The sequence below is a fragment of the Mustela nigripes genome, chromosome 9 (assembly GCF_022355385.1).
Source record: "Mustela nigripes isolate SB6536 chromosome 9, MUSNIG.SB6536, whole genome shotgun sequence".
Taxonomy (NCBI): Eukaryota; Metazoa; Chordata; class Mammalia; order Carnivora; family Mustelidae; genus Mustela; species Mustela nigripes.
The window spans coordinates 11,190,928-11,207,271 of NC_081565.1; the positions used below are offsets into that span (position 1 = coordinate 11,190,928).

The 16,344-nt window shown below is 54.5% G+C and overlaps 1 protein-coding gene across 6 annotated transcripts in view; it reads left to right on the plus strand.

Annotated features, from left to right (window-relative positions):
• Positions 1-16,344, plus strand: part of DENND1A (DENN domain containing 1A) — a 496,533-nt gene that overhangs the window by 475,693 nt on the left and 4,496 nt on the right. For 5 of the 6 annotated variants that reach the window (XM_059410848.1, XM_059410842.1, XM_059410844.1 and 2 more), the window contains 2 exons: positions 1,499-1,587; positions 14,474-14,602. In XM_059410848.1, the coding sequence (XP_059266831.1) occupies positions 1,499-1,587; positions 14,474-14,602 (218 nt within the window). The remainder of the gene's footprint in view (positions 1-1,498; positions 1,588-14,473; positions 14,603-16,344) is intronic. The other variant, XM_059410846.1, reaches the window with a different exon arrangement.

Consider the following 16,344-nt stretch of genomic DNA (forward strand, 5'->3'; position numbering starts at 1 on the left):
GCCCCATCCCCGTCTCCTTTCTGTTATTGATAAGGTCACAGAGAAGCCACCATGTACGCCAGCTCCTTGCTGGCACTTTCCCTGTGACATCTCGTTGGACCTTCGTTCAGAGGAACCCCGCAGAAGGAGACCACAGAGGAACGCATTTGGCGGTTACCGCACCTCTGATTTGCCAAACAAGGCTGAGATCATACTGGCCACTCCACAGGAAAAACTCTGGTTAGATCAGACATGCGGAGACCCGAGAGCTTGGTGAAACTCTGCAAAGACTTGTCTTTCATGCAGCCAACTTCTGTAGTCTGTGTTCTCCAGCCATTATGCTGGTTGCCCACAAATTGCTAAGGGGGGCCAGAGGGTTCAGGGGAGAGGGCAGGCACTGAATGGGACATGTGTGTGCTCTCCTTCCCTGTCTTGTTGGGGAACCTTAACGATTGTGGCATTTAATCTACCTCGGCCCCTTGTCTGCAGAGAGAAAGCAAACCCCTACACTGGGATGTCCAGGCATTTTTATTGGCAACAAAAGTCACAGACAGACTTTCTTGGTTTAGCTCTCTCTAGTCCGTCCCTGGCATTGGAAATGCTCAGAGATGATGGTGCCAAATTTAAAGCCATGTAATGTTGATTGGACCATACGAGGATTTTATCCTTGTAAGGGCACCCTCAGATTCTTAGCCTAACTCCCATCACAGGCGATGGTCGCGGGGGGGAGGTGTCTTTTCCTGTAGGCCCCCATCTTGGCTTTCAGATGCAGCGGATCAGGAAGAAAAAAAAAAAAAACCCACCCCATCTTGTTGTTGTAGCCCAGCTGTGGATTGATTAGGAAACTGTACTTCACTGTGCAGTACACCCGCCGCCGAGCCTCAAGCTGGGTCCCCATGAATGCAGGAGCTCCATGGGGCATGCAGTGTCCAGGCTGAGTCCTGCTCAGGACTGCCCAGAGATGGCCTGGGGAGCAGAAAAAGGATTTTTATCAGCACTCTGTAATGCTACCATTTGCTTTATTCCCCCCACCCGACTCAGAAGAAAATAAGCATTGTAGGATTCCGTCGTAAAAAAGAATGAAGTGAGCATGTGTACTTTAGAGTTCAAGTCCAAGTGAAACCTTTTTGTTCTACCAGACCAGTTTCAGGGTTCTTGAAGAAGTGGGAACTTTTCATAAATGAGGGCCTCTGTGTTCTGGGTCCTGCATGGACAGCATCTTGTTGAACTCCCACGGCAGCCCTGCAAGCAGTCAGGTGGCGCTGTCCCCTATCTGCAGACGAGGAAACCAAGCTCTTCAGAAAAAGCTTTCCCACTTGAGGGGACCACAGAAGTCTGGGTCGTGTGTCTGCTGCAAATTCAGTGGCAACATTCTCGAAATAAGCAGAGCTTTTGAAGCCTGTACCATGCAAAAATGCCTCAGGGTTTATTTGGGGGCTGGGGGATCTAGATCTGCAGAATGTTCCTGAATGGCTTTTCCAACTCACTCCTTGGGGCCTTTCCCCCGTGCCCGTTCTAGGTACGCCCGCCCCGTCCGCACGTCGTGAAGAGACCGAAAAGCAACATCACAGTGGAAGGCCGGAGGACTTCTATCTCAAGCCCTGAGCAGTGAGTACCCGTTGCTCCCCTCCCCTCTGTCTGCCAGAGCCTGAGCCCAGGGGGCCAGGCCTTCGTGCTGCAGCCATGGCCTTTGAAAGGCTCCCTGGCCTGAGCGGATGTTTCAACAAAGAGGTCAGTTGGGGAGCTGGGCTTGATCTTCCATGTCGGCTTTTGCTAGCAGTTGTCACGCCTGCAGGAGGCCCCAGAGACCAGGGAGCCAGGCCTCTGGGCTGTGTTTTGAGTGGCGACACCCGAAGTGTACTCAGACAGGCTCAGAAGAAGGTTCCAGGCCTGGGTCAGCAGGGGAGAGCTGGGACCTGATCGAGGGGGCAATCTGTTTAACAAGAGGCCACCACTCTCCCAAGCCTGGGGTGCTGGAGGGCTCTGCAGCTTGGATTCAGACCCAGAACTGTCCTGGTCCACCGCCCCATCCCCAGCAGTACCTTTGCTCACCTGGGCCGCCGCATTTGTTTCATTCGGACTTGGCTTTTCTGCTTCCTCTCTGGTCCGGAGGGGCCCGGGCTGGCTGTTCTGCCAGAAACTAGCACAGGGCCCGGTTCGGAGTCCCGTGCAGGATAGATGCTGGAGGGAGGGGGTGAATGACGAGGCAGGTGCACCAGCGATGCCTGGAGATGGAGCGGCGCACAGCCCCAAGTCCAGAACCCTCTGCCCTTTGTTGCCAAGGCCCACGGCCTGGGGCTCTGCCCAGACAACTCAGCAGCTACACACTGGCTTCTTGGGAGGCTTTGAAAAAGTACACGAAATCGTCTCAGTCCGGGGTTTGTTAGGGGAACCGTACAGTTGCCCCAGGGACCCTGAAGTCCCTCGGGTGAGGAGAGGAATGCTCCTCCTGTCTGCTTTACTTGCAGAAAAGTTGTCAGGGAAAGAAGCTAAGGGAAATGGCAGGCCCCAGCCAGGGAAGGAGCCAGAAGGAAGAAACAACTCTGAAAGGTTACGCCGTGGCCTAACCCAGGCTGCAGTGTACTTCAGCTCTTCTAGGGCTCTCTGGCTTACAGCCTGGCCTTGCCTGAGACCACTGTGTTCTTAGAGAGCCAGCCTACCTGGGACTGCTTACAGCTGCCCGGACAGCGGTAGGAGACTCTGTGTGTGTGTGTGTGTGTGTGTGTGTGTGTGTGTGTGTGTGTACGCACATCTTGAAAGATGCTTGATTATGCAAAATTTGGAAGAGAGGACTCCTGAAGTTGGTTGTAGGCATAACTGATCCCCTGCACAATAGGACGGTGGGAACATGAAGGACTAAGTCCCTGGCCACCACTGGCATGGATTATGATTGCCCCCTTGTGGAGAAAATGCCATATAGCTTCAGAGTGCCTTAGACCCCAAAGATTTCTCCTTAGGGAGGGATGAAATGAGTTCCTTTTCTTGAAAACCATGTCTTTAAAACTGGGCTAAATCTTTAAGATGCTGTGCGGGGAGACAGGGTCACCGGCCTGTGGATACTGAAATGCAAACCCAGAGTGTCCTTGCTTTGCCCAAGAGCACACCAGACCAGCAACGCTCCACGTTTCACTGAAAAGCATTTCCCATGCTGTGTCCGGGTCACCGAGTAGAGGTCGGAATTCCTAATTATGTTTATTTATGCCATTGCTCACCCAGCCCCATGACAGGGGATGTGTCTTCAGTACAGGCCAGAGAGCCAGTGTCTGGTTGGTAATCCTGTCCCCCTGGGTGTCAGCACATCTGGGCCCATGTCACTTTCCGTTTCTTTTTGCAGTGTGCCTTGTTTCGATGTCTGTTCAGGAAACGTTTGGGGTTGAAACAAACCAGTGGGAACATGGGAGCGAGTTTAGGGGGTTGGCACACTGGCAGCGATCAGAAACAAATGAGAACTTCTCTGTGGCCAGGGCTCCGCAGCCCCAGCCCTCCAGGTGATCAAGGTGCACGTTTGGGGATATGATTCCGAGAGTTTCTGTTCACAGTTTTTAATGGTGTGGGGGGGGCTGTTCTCCAATAATACCAGTGACATCTCGGTACAACTGGGGTATTTTCCTGCATCTCTTCCCATGCTGCTTCCCCACCCCCACCCCCCACCCCCCGGTGTGCTCCTCCATTTCCAAATACCATGTCACAACAGCACTTGGATGTGTTTTTCTCAACTGTCATCAGCTCCAGCTGGCAAGACCAAGTTCTTGAAACACAGGAAGCATCCAGCGGAAAATATTTTAATAAAACAGACTCCTCATAAAATATTGTTCTGCGGGGGAAAGAAACCAGCTCCACCAATCTGTCAGCATTGTGCTGGGAGACACGAGAAGACAAGCCGGCAGGCAGGAGCCAGATCCTAATGGGCCTTTGTTGCGGGTGGTTCCGTGTGGGGCACATGGACTCCGTGCCTGGCCCTTTAATCTGGCCTGGATTTTTGGACTCACGGATCTTTGTCGCCACTGGGAATATCAAAGTACATGGCAACTTAGAGGGTTTGGCCCGCAGAGAGAGATACGGGATCTTTGAAGTGGCGGGAAGGGTTCAGTCGTCCCGACTTCTGGCCCCAACTCTCACTTCCAAACAGCACATTAAATAATTAACTTTGTGGACAGCAAGACGGAGCTGATTAACAATAAGACGGTCTCCCTGGCCTCCCGCAGCAGCTCAGCGTCTGGAATTCATCAAGGCCCGGTAGCACCAACTGCCAGCTCTGCGGCCGGGCCCTCCGTTGGATCCAGTTTTTTCCTTCCAGATGATGTCCATCTGTCCATTCACGCATCCATTCACTCAGCAGAGAGCTTCCCAAACCGACCAGGTGTGAGCGAGTTGGGATATTTAAAACAAGGCCTTTAAAGACAATCCCCTCGCTGACTCTTTTGTGACTCGCGTTTTCCCGAAACAAAATTTCTCATATGTCAGATGCCCTTTCCTCATCAAAGGTGGGTGTTCTCGCCCCTTTAAAGCCATCCATAACAACAGGAAGAACGCTTTCAGGGGAAAACATTCCCTCTGTTTTTCAGCTAATACTTGTTAATTAATATTCAGTGACTATTTCTCCTCAAGAAGTACTAGCTACTTGCATTATTATTCAGGACGGGCTGATGGAAGGCCCTGAGGGTTCCCTAGGGTGAGAGCTTGGGCTAGGAGGGGTCAGGCAGCACGGGCTGTGGGTCAGAGGCCATCCAACAGCAAGTGCAGTTGAGCACCTCTTGTGTTCTAGGCCCTCTTCGACTGGTGGTTGTTTCTTCTTGCACCGAAGGGGAACTCAGCAGATATATGTGCTCCTTGTTCCCGGGTCACCCGGCTAGAAGGTGGCAGAGCGAGGACTCCAGATGCTGCTTGATTCATTTTCTCATCTACACTCTGCTGCCCGCGGGGGTCCCTTGTCAGTTTGGCTTTGCCTAGAGAGACGGTTCTGGGTCCTGTGTCCTAAGATGACTTTCCCCACATGCCTCTCTTCTCTGGTTCCTCAAAATCAGGAATTGGAGCTGTTCTGTCCACCAGTGCTGGTGCTTGAGTGTTTCTACCTGGAGAAGGAAAGACAAGCAACACTGACTGAATATCCTTGGGACTGTGAAGGGGAGGTGGTGGCTTTCCCATCTAACAGGGAAACTGAGGCTTAGTGGGGGACTTTCTAGTAGAACTAGCGCAGGGTCTGCAGGCTAGAAACTGGTAGCATCAGCTGTCTGCTGACACAGACCTCACCCCTCCCTCTCTACCATCCAGCCTTTTTGTTGAGAACCTAAGTAGGACCATGAGCTACTCCGAGTGATGGGGACAGTGGTGGCTGCAGGGGGCGCGATGTGGTCCCCGTCTCCCTCCCGCGAACGGTCGTTTCAGCCGCAGTGTGCAGGGCTGTCAGGCCCCAGCTTATGTTCCCCTCAGGACTGCCCAGCCGTCAGGAACACGCCCAGCATGCAGAGGAAGCCAAAGGCAGGGAGTCACCTGCTGGTCCCCAGGCGCCCCTCTCTGCCAGGCTGCCTGTCATTTGTTCCCCACAGCAGGGGTCAGGCAGTACCCCTCTCAGAGTCGAGGAGGGTGCACAGGGATGTGGTCAGCCTCCACCTTGTTTAACCTCAGCAGCCCAGAAGGGGGCAGCTTGCTGTCTTCTGGCCAAGAGGCTGACAGTCAGGGTAGCTCAGAGACGCACCCAGGGCAGACCAGCTGCACATCCTGGACTCGTGACCGCACACCTCTGTCTCCCCTCTGGCGGGTGGGCCTCACAGCACCTTCACGGGGGTCCTGTCTGCGGGCTGGTTATTTGAAGTTTCGTTGTACTGAGTAGGAGTGGTCCAGAGTCAGGCGCCGAGGGCCCACCAGCCACCTTCCGGCTCACCTGGCTGACCGGATTTGTACAAAATCTGCTCTTTTCAAACAATTTCTGTTTGTCTGTAAAAATAACCTGATAACCTTAGAATCCAGGAGTTTGAGAAAAGAGACAAGTTCATTCTGAACCTCACTCCTTGTTAGCAATTCTGCAGCTTCCCCTCCGGGGTTTGTCCTGTAGATCATTTGCAGAGCCGCAGTCTCCTTGCTGTACTCCAGCCACTGGACTCGCCCCGTGTCCTTGTAACCCCCGCTGCTCACAGCTGTGGCAGGATCCCGCTTGGTGTGCGGGCGTGGTCCGCATCACTAGACCCCTCATACTGGTCTGTAGATTGTTCTAGGGGTTCACGAACACGAAACACCAAAATAAATACCCTTGCTCTTAAAGCTTTTCTCATTTGATACCATCTAGGGCATGGAACGATTAACAGCTACCATTAGCCAAGAACTGCCGGCTAAGCACCTTGTGTACGCCATTTCATCTAATCCTCCCAAGAAATCCGGAGGAGTAGGTATCGTTAGCTCGATTTTATAGGAGTAGCTGCGACCCTGAGAGGTTGTCATGGCCCTGTACCACAAGTTCTAGAGGCAGACTTCTGTTCCATGTTGCTAAAGAACTTGCTAAAAAAATTGTACCACTTTATACTTCCACCAAAACTCTGGACTCTCTGCGAATCTGGGTCTGGGGGACCCAGAGGAACATGCATTAGAAATCCTTCTGAGCAAGGAGAAATCCTACGGGTTGCTCTGGCCGGACAGACAGTCTGTGTACCAAACTGCCGGCCCACGCCGCTTAAGGATGGCAGTCTCGTCATCCAACTTGCACCACGTGACCCCAGCACCCAAAGCCCCAGAAGATTAAAATAAGATCAGAAGAAGCTGCCAGAAGCATTTAGTGAGAGCTCTGCCCAAAGACAAGGTCTCAAGAACTCTGCAGCTGTGTCTCTTTGACCAGTGGGCACACAATGGGCTGCTCCCCGCCATCTCAAGACCTGGGCTTGGCACGGCCTCAGTGGTGCTGGCCATGGCTCACACACGGGTAGACCCCCTCTCTCTCCCCGCCAGGCCCAGAGCTGACCCAGGGGTGTGGTTGGTGAGCCACTAGGCTGGTGGGCTGGTGTGTGGGAGGCAGGGGGGACTCTGGCACCCCAAAGCGGCCAGCCAGAGACCCTGGGCAAGACTCTCCCCTCTTTTTTCCAACACAATGACTGTTCACATCCCAAAGAGCACAGTTTGGGAAACTGCCCACAGGAGCCGCCCTAGCATCCTAAGGTGGCTGGTACACTGGTCTCCCCTCCCACAGCGGCCTAATGCTCACCCTGGTGCCTCCCCATGAGCTGGACCCTCCCCTCCCCATGCCCACAATCCCCCCGCTTCCCCAGATACAGCGCCGACCTTCCACGTTGCAGTATTCCCTTTACGTGACACACAGGCGCGTGTGCACACATGCAGCCCCCCGCCCCCCCCCCGCCTCCTTCGCCTGCCCACCACATGGGGGCCTGGGAGCTCCTCCAGGGCAGGGCCCTTTAGCTTTGACTCTTGGGCTCCTGGACCAGAGCCTAGGCCAGACCTCTGCTCCAGGATGTTTCCTGAATGAATGAACAAGGGAATCACTGAAGGCCCTCTGAAGCATATAGGCCAGCACCCTGGACATGGGGAAGGGGTGTCAGTTAACCATAAACATGAAAAGAGCACCTACTACATGCCAGGTGTGATTCGGTTGTGACTCTAAGGCTACCTGCCCCTCTCCCGCCCAGAGCCATTTAAGAGCCAGAAACTGCCACCCGCCCCAGGAGCCAGTCTCCAAGATGCCAGCTGGGCCCTGGGCCCCGGGGGTGGGGACAGCTGTCTAGGTACTACCCACTGGCAGCCTTCCAGGACCTACTCCCTGAGTGGCCAGGAGTCCAAACACCAGAGCAGAAGGTCTCAGACCCAATTAGCAATGTGAGAGGCCCCTGACCCAACTCAGGCCCCCAATTCCCTCTCCAACAGTGGGTTCTGGGCCCTGGAGACAAAGCCATGCCAGGAGCCAGATGTGGGTCTGAGCCCAGACTGAAAAGCAGGAACTGCCACGGAGTCCCCAGGGATGGGCAGCAGCAGGAAAACACAGGTTTCCTTCATCCGCAGCCACTTTTGCCTGACAGCCGAAGGGAAGGACCTCTCCAAGGAGCAGTGGCAACAGGAGTTAGTGCCCCACCCGCAAGACTTGCTGGTTTCTGCCTCCTCCGAAAGCTTTGCCACCTCACCTGCGCCCCTCCCTCTTCCCGGCATCACGGCGCCACCTCTCATCCCTGTCTCAGGCTGGCACTTCCGCATGTCACCTTGGTTAACCTCCCCACACCCCAAAAGTCTTCACAGTGCAGGTGTTTTGGCCTGTTCAGCCATGAAGGAAGCAAGGCTCTAACACAGGTGGAATGACCTACCTTGGATCCAGAATGTGCACCCACACCCGCGTCCACCGCTCTCTCACCAGACACCCTGCCCTCCGCCACGGCTCCCACGGTCCCCACGAAAGACTCGGGCTCATGGCAGGCAAAGGCCATCTTCGGGGAGAGAGGGGCAGTTGGTTCTCACAATCTATACAGCTTCCTTTCCAGATAGGAAAAGTGTGGAAGGTGGCCCCATCCCCCCAAGGTGTCCCCATCCCCATCTTCCCGCTACTAAGAAGCCCGAAGAGTAACACAGTAGAGTGAAGCCCTTATCCTGCGTTCGGGCCTCCCCACCCGTGTGTGTGTGTTCACCCAGGGGCCCGGGAAGGACTTCTCAGGGTGTCGGGAGGCAGGGGTGAGGACATGTGAAATTGACACTGGTGATTTTTTCAAAGAAGGAATGAATGAGTGTATGATAAGTACAGTGAGTACAGTGAGGTTGATAAAGTGGTCAAACAGATGGACTCACACAGATCAGAAAGGCAAAGGGCCTAACAAGCCCGAGAGCGAGAGAGATGGAGCCAAGCCAGTAAGGTCCTCTGCTGCCTCCACAGCCCCCACATCACCCCCTGAACCCTCCTGTCGTCTCAGTCCTCATGCAGGTTCAAGACCCTCCACCACCTGGTGTCTGCCCACCCTGCCAGCCCCTTTTCTCGAAACCCCCACCCTAACCTCAAGCCCCTTGTGCCCACACCTCCCAGGGACACCTGCCGCCGCCTCCGTACTCATGACTGAAAGCGCAGCTCCCACATCACCTTCCCAAGGGAGCCTCCTCCGAGACCCCCTGAGCCAAGTATACCCCCACCGCTGCCCTCCGGCAGAGCAAGTCCCCAGGGGTGTGAGAAAAACCTGATCTCACAGCCACCTGTCCCCACAAGGCCAGTTCACCTGACAGGCAGAACTGGTGATCGTGACTCATTACAGCAGTGATTCTGTCTTACTGTTTCACAGTAGAGACTCACATACAGCGGCGTGGAAAGACCCAGTGTCCAGCAGGTTCTCTGTCTGTCTCCTCTTTCTCCTTGGGAATGGTCCTAGCCGTTAGCCCAGGTCACACAGAGGATAACGCCAGCGCCGGTCCAGAGCTTCCCCTCCGTGGGTCTCACACTACGCTCGTTTCCCCCAAAGACCACCCTGACTTGCTTCGGAGTCTTGTTCTATTGTTTTCACCTGTGCACATGCGCAAGCATGGTCTGGGGTCCCGGCCCCACACTACAGTGATGGGGAGATGGTGTGACCGGATCCCAAGACGGGTTCTGTCCGGTCATTCTGACATGCTGTGATAGGCCAGGCTGGGGACCACTGACCTTGACCAGGAAGGTTTCTGAAGGCAAGAAAATTATATTCATCTTCGAATGCCTAAGGAAGACCCTTCACAGGATGAAAATGCGCAGAATCTATTTGTTGGCAGGTGAACGTGGTCTGTTGGTAGTAATTGAGTATGTACTGTGGTGCGGGGCATGAGGCAAAGCCCTTTATGAATAATCCCATTCAGCTTTTCGAAAACCCCATAAGGAGGGATGTAGGATCCCCATTTTACAGCTAAGAAATTGAGGTGCAGGGAGGTATAAAATGACTTTTGAGCTCATCTGGCTGGGAAGTGGGGGATGGTGGAAAGCGGGACAGACTGGCATCGCTGGGCAGGCAGGACCTGGCCTCGTCCTGGGGCCTGTCCCCACTCATCAGCCCAACCAGAGCCTCGTCATCGGAGGATGCCAGGGTGGCCGAGACATTTACCAAGGAAAGAACCTTTGTGCTGGAGTGAAAGGATCCTTTAAAAATGATCACCAGCTCCCCTCGTTACCTCCGGAGACCAAGTCCTTGCTGATTTTTTTTTTTCCCCTTCTTTATCTCAAGTACATTTAAATGTCAATTAAATTTGAAATATCTACATTTGTCAGCATTTCATTTTGGGCCAGCGTGACGTGCTGCTGATTTGTCCACGCGATGTGACACATGAAAAAAACTCTCAAGATGCAGATCTTCCTCATTAAAAAATAAGCCCGTGCGATCCCGGCGAGGCGGAGAGCCACAGAGCACGTCCCTGCTTCCTGACGCCGTGTCTCTGACATGGTATTTAAAAAGGAACAGCCGCGCCTGTCACCACTGTCACACGCGCCCGCTAACCGGCGACACGTTAAACCAAACATTAGAAAGGGTTCGGGAAGTCATCTGCATGGGAACTCCGAGCCGAGATGAGGTGGGCAGAGGCGGGAGCAGCCGTGGGAGGCGATGGGGTCTGAATGGTGATGGACAGCGGGCCTTTCTTTCTTGCCAAGACTCTGGCAGCCCTCGCCGGGTAGCCAAGTTCACCACGACCTGCCTTTTCACAGACAGCTCTTTGTGTGTAAGAAAATCCAGGCGAGTGGTGGGTGGCAGACTGCAGGGTAGTCGCTGAATTGGGTTAATGAGGGAAGAGGTACACTTTTTTTTTCCCCCTCATATTCTGCCTTAAGCTAATAAAAAATTTAAACCTGGACATTTTCAACAATTCGTCCTTTATCTCTGACAAATATCTGGCTGTATGTTTCCTAGGAGGACATGAGCAGCCGAATTTAAATAAGTTTATTTTGAAATCTCACTTTTTATTAAAAGTAGAAGGGGGAGCGCCCTAGCCTTTCTTTCATTGTTTCAGGTCTGCAGGACTGAAGAGGCAGGACCCCAAAGTGGTTTCGAGTCGGGCAGACCCAGATTCCTGGCTCTGCCGAGAGCCGCTGTGTGACAGTGGGCCAGTGACTACGCCTCTCTGAGCTTTGGCTTTTCTGTCCGCAAAGGGAGGATGTGACCAGGAATTAATGAGAAACTGTACAAACAGCATTTAGCCTAACACTTGTAAGTACAGCCCGTCTCCCCACTGTCATCTGTGTGGCCCGGAGCCTGAAAAAAACACCGATCGGACCAAACCACCCCTGGCAAGGTTCTCTGTCACTCTAGAGAGAGAGATGGTGTGTTAAGGAGACACCCCGGGCCTCTTACTGAAGCCACAACCCAACCCAACCCGCCTGGTCTGGCCAGGAGAGCTGACTGGTGAGGGGAAGTGGTTTGTGAGCTGGAAGCTGAGGTTCCCTCTTCTCCCTCTGGCCCCCCCGGGCCCGCTTCGCCACCACACCAGTGTGGGAGGACACGGGATTGGACAGGACCATGAACTCCAGCAGCCTGGCTGGGTGAAGCCACGGTCCAGCCCAGCACAGAGGCTCTCTGCTCGCATGTGAATCCAGACACTCCTGGCAGCTCGTGTGCGGAGCTGCAATCTCGGCTTCCTGGTCAGAGCCAGAGGAGGGGAGCACGCTCGGACGGGTGCGCGTCCCCCTCACGCACGTCTGCCACCAGCCTGGCTGACGGGGACGTACCCCAGCGCTCAGCCAGCACTGGGTCTGCTCGCAACAAGCGCTCCGGAAGTACATCTCAGTTGGGTGTGCAGATGGATGGATGGATGGACGGATGGACAGATGGACTAAATGACAGGCTCGTCCTCCATAAAATCAGTGCAGCGAAGCCTTTCCGCTAGGCTGCTGGGAGGGGTGGAAGTCACCCATGGGAAGCCCCTCGATGTCATCGTAAACCTTTTTCCGAGATTCCCGCCTGCTTCTCTACCCCCAAATGTGGTCCCTTTCTACCGTCTCAGCATCTCAGAGGACAGATGAGGACCCCAGGGGACACTTTTCTGCTGTGACCGCAAGCGGATGGAAGGGACGGGTGCTGTTCTGGGGCTCCGGGAAGATGGGGGTTGGGGTGGAGCCTGCCTTGTCTCCCCAGCGCACTGGCTTCCATTCCTGAGATCAGGAACCTCCATTGCACAAACGTGCCGCACATGGGGGTCAAGAGAAGGACAAGCCAGGCCACCGCCCTTGAGGACCTCCACTCAGAAACGGAACTGCGGGAAGTTCAGGGATACCGATAAAGTGCCCCAACACGCAGCCAAGGGGGATGCGAACTCCATCTGGGGGAGGACTCCAGCTGGGAGTTCCAGGAAGGCTTTCGAGAACACCAAGTGAGCCGGGTCTTCAGACCGAAGAGCAGTCAGTGCCCCAGGCAGAGGCGACGGGATTCTGTGGGGTGTGCAGGGGAGGGCAGGAGGAGGCAGCAGAAGTGGACAGGGCTGGGCAGACAGCACGGTGTCTACCCTGCATGGAGCCTGGGCTTGGCCCTGCCTACCCGCAGCCCTCGCCCCTGCCCACCCAGCACATTCCACAATCTCCCCAGTGTGGAGCCTGAGGCCAGGGTACCTGTCTACCCCTCTAGCCCTCCTCACCTGCCCGGGAAAGCCACCCAGTGCTAGAAGTGGGTGCATCCCCCTAACTTTTAAATGGTTGAGTAAACCATTCTGTAAATGTCTGAACCTCATTGTTCCGAACCCTTAACGGGTTTACTCACCACACAACCAACGCGCTCGGCATCGCTACTGGGGCCATGCATGTGCGGGCGTTAAGCTGGAGAGTGACAAGGTTGGGTCTGTGATGCACAGCAGGGTTCCAGGGGCTGCATGGAGTGGCCCTTTTTGCCACACCATGTTTTAGGTCCCAGGGGATGTGGCAGGAGCCGGGCAGCCTTGATTCTGTGGGTCACATCGTCCTGCCCTCTTTCCTGACACCAGAGGAAAACACACGACCTAAGCCAATGCTCTCTCTGGTCCAGGAAGGGCCGCGTCCCTTACCATCCAGGGAGGTGGCCTGGGCAAGGACAGGAGTTCTGTAACCCACCATCTCCCTGTCCCCGTGCGCAACCCTGGCCAAGCGGCTTCCCTTCTCAGAGCCTTGGTCTCCGCTTCAGTATGAGGACAAAGCTCTTAGCCTGCCTGACGTGCAGGGATAACACGAGGAGGGAGAGTCAAGGCGGGCACGGGCCGGGGAGCTCTGCGGCGCTGGGGGCCAGCCCTGGTTCTACTTACAGAAGATGAGCGCATCGCTGGGGACAACTGGCTTGGCACCTGACGGCAGGTCACGGCACAGCCCACTCTCCGGGTCCCTCACCCGCCCTCCAGCGTGGTTCCCATTCACTTTTTTGCCACGAAACCCAGAAGGAACTGCGTCAGAAAGCAGAGAAAGGACCTGCTCTGTCCGGGGGGGTGGGGGGAGAGGAGACTGCCCCCAGCTCGGTCACCCCTACACTTCCCGCCCCACCCTCTCCCGAACTTCCCCCTGCCCCCGGGGATCCTTGGAGCATGTGCAGGCTGGAGCCGCCTCGGCTGGGGGGTGGGGGGGCCCAGATGGGACCCGAGCTTGCTGGGTCCGGCTCCCCTCTCGCAAGCCGTCCACTCGTGGGCCCGGGTCGGTGTATAATTCATGACGGCCGCGTGGACTTTCTCGGGGCTGCGCCGTGTTTGTGTTTATGGAGGTAGAGCTCACAGGTGGCTGACAAGGGAGATGTATTTTTTATAACAATGAATATTTAATTTCCACATCACAGATGAAAAGACTCTCTGAAGAGGCGTGCCAGAGAGACTCAGGAGAGCAGCCGCTAATCAGGAGGGGGCCCTCTAGCCCGAGCCCCTCCACGTGGCTCACTTTCTTCTGTAACTTTCTGTTTTTATGTTATCCTGCTTACTGAAGTTGATACGCACATTGTAGAAAGTGCAGAAGACACGGAAAAATTAAAGGAGGCGGGGTGGGGGCATGTCACCCCCGAGCCCCCTAGCTTTTGTCGACAGGTACCTACAGCCCTTTCCGGTCTTTTTTCCCTGCCTTTTCTCATAAGCAGGTGAGAGAGAATGTAGTCTAATCACAGTTCTGCATCGTGGTGTGGAGATTTTTCTCTTTCATAAACATTCTGGGTGATGGGTGGCTCCTTTTTGGCCGAGGATACTGGAATTCACCAGCCTCCTCTTGCTGGAAACGTAGGATGTGCCGTGTTTGAAGATGGTGAGCAAAGCGGCAGTGCCCATCTTTGTGCATTGTTCTTTGCTACATTTGGGGTTATCTCAATGGAAGGGGAGGGGGCGAGGTCATAGGAGAGTGGATCACATGCTTGGCAAACACTCGGCTTCTTTCCTGTCTGGGACCAGCTTCCCCGCCTCGGGACCTGTCAGGCCTCCCGGGCCCTCCCCCCAGCCTTCTCCAGGGAGCCTCTACCTCAGGTTGGCAGAGGGAGCCCAGGGCCAGGCGCTGTGCCCAGAGGCCACCCCCTCCCACCCCGCCACGTGGCGTTCCGAGGGTACCTCCTAACCGCCTCTTCTCTCTTGTCTTCCTCTGCCCCAGCCTGGTAAAGCCCTTGCGACACTATGCGGTCTTCCTGTCCGAAGACTCCTCTGACGATGAATGCCAGCGGCAAGAGGGCCCGAGCTCTGGCTTCACCGAAAGCTTTTTCTTCTCCGCCCCCTTTGAATGGTCTCTCCTTTCTTCTTCCATTTCTCTGAGTTCAACTGGGTGACTCTCCTGGGCCGCGTGGGGGAGGGGGGCCCGTGTCGCTTGCCCTTGTGCGGGGGGAGGGCTGTCTGAAGCTGCTGCCTGCCAGTGCCCCCATGCCAGCCCGCGGGGTGAGGGCCCCCTTGTGTGCCCCTGCCCCGCAGGCTCTGTGGTGAGGAGCCAGGGGGCGGGAGCTGAGTCCCTGGCCCTCCCCCAGGAGAATGCACTTGACTGTTAGCAGAAGTGGTTGTGGATGCCTGAGACCTCTTCTTATCTCAGCACATTTCCAAAAACTCTGGAGATGGAGGGTCAGATTTGAAGCTTAGAAAAAAACAAAAAAAACTTACTAATAGGGAATGTGTGTATTATTGCTGACAAAGACAAGTGTCTTACTGATCTTCCTGACTGTAGGATAATTTTTATTGTTTATAACCTGAGCCTCATCTGAGTAAAAAGAAGGTTCACCCACAATCCAGCCATCCCCCAGTGTTAAGCTTTGGCAGTTTCCCTTCCTTCACTAGTTCTCTACCCACAAGTTTTTCAGGGCTGGGATTGAGCAAAGGGACAGTTCTTGTCCGTCTTTAATGGGAGCCTTTCAGGGAAGAGGGCTGCCCTTTGCTGAACACCCCCGGGGCCTTACAGAAGACGGGATTCATCCCTCCGCCCCCCTCCCAGGTCCCTTCCCTTGGGCCAGACCTCTGGGCTCCTCAGGGCACCTGATAAACCCCCAGCTCTGCTCCTACCTCTGCCCCCCGGGGGTCGGAGGGTTCTGGCCCTTTCTGTCACTTGTGAGCACAGGCGTGTCAGTCCCCTCCTGATCCCCTCACGTAGAAAGCGGTGGCCTAGGTCAGGGCTGCCCAAACTCACATGCCACCTTCTCTGTACGTTGAATCTTTCTTTAAAAATTTTCTGTTAAAATTTTAGTAAGTTAACTTTGTCCTGAGCGGTGATATCTGATATCATTGGCCTAAAGTATCAATGATCATTTCTACTATTAGTTGAAATAAAGGCAGAACCACTGGAGTAAGAAATGCTCATCCATGTATCAGCTCAAAATCACCTTGCAGGTAAAAGTGCTCTGCCTGGGTAGCATCCAAGGACTCCCCACCACAGTGGGGTCTCCAGTGGGTCTCCTGTCTTTTTATTCATCGATGCCTTAATTATTTAAATAGTAATAGTGCTCACTTTCTTAGCAGGACCTATGAAAAGTACAGGCTTTTGCACGTGTGGGATTAAAAAGGCAGTGGCCCATATGTTAACTAAAGTTAAATAAATAAAAATAAATTGCACAGGAGAAGAAAAAAAAAGGTACCATCTTAAGTCAAAATAAAATGGTTTTTTCTGGAAGAATACATTTTTTTCCTGAAGTGTTCGGAGCACTTGGACTTTTCTTTATCCCCTTCATTGTGTTCAGACTTGGTTAAAAGGTCTTTAATTCCTTGGTCAGATGCCTTAGAGTGAGTGGGGATTTTGAAGGCTGTCATACTTGGTGTCCATGGCTACCTTTCGCTGTGTAGCATAGGGTGAGTTACTTAGCCTCTCCGAACTTGAGTGAGATCCTGAAGGCTGATGAATCCTTGTGGAGAGATCTAGTATGTTCCCTGAGCCCTCCCCTCCCTGGATGGTCCCTGCCCTGGTTCCTGCAGGGGGGCCTTTGGGCCAGCAGGTGGCGCCCTTCCCCCACTTTACCAGAGCTTTGGGCAGTTTCTGCAGGAATGCAGAGG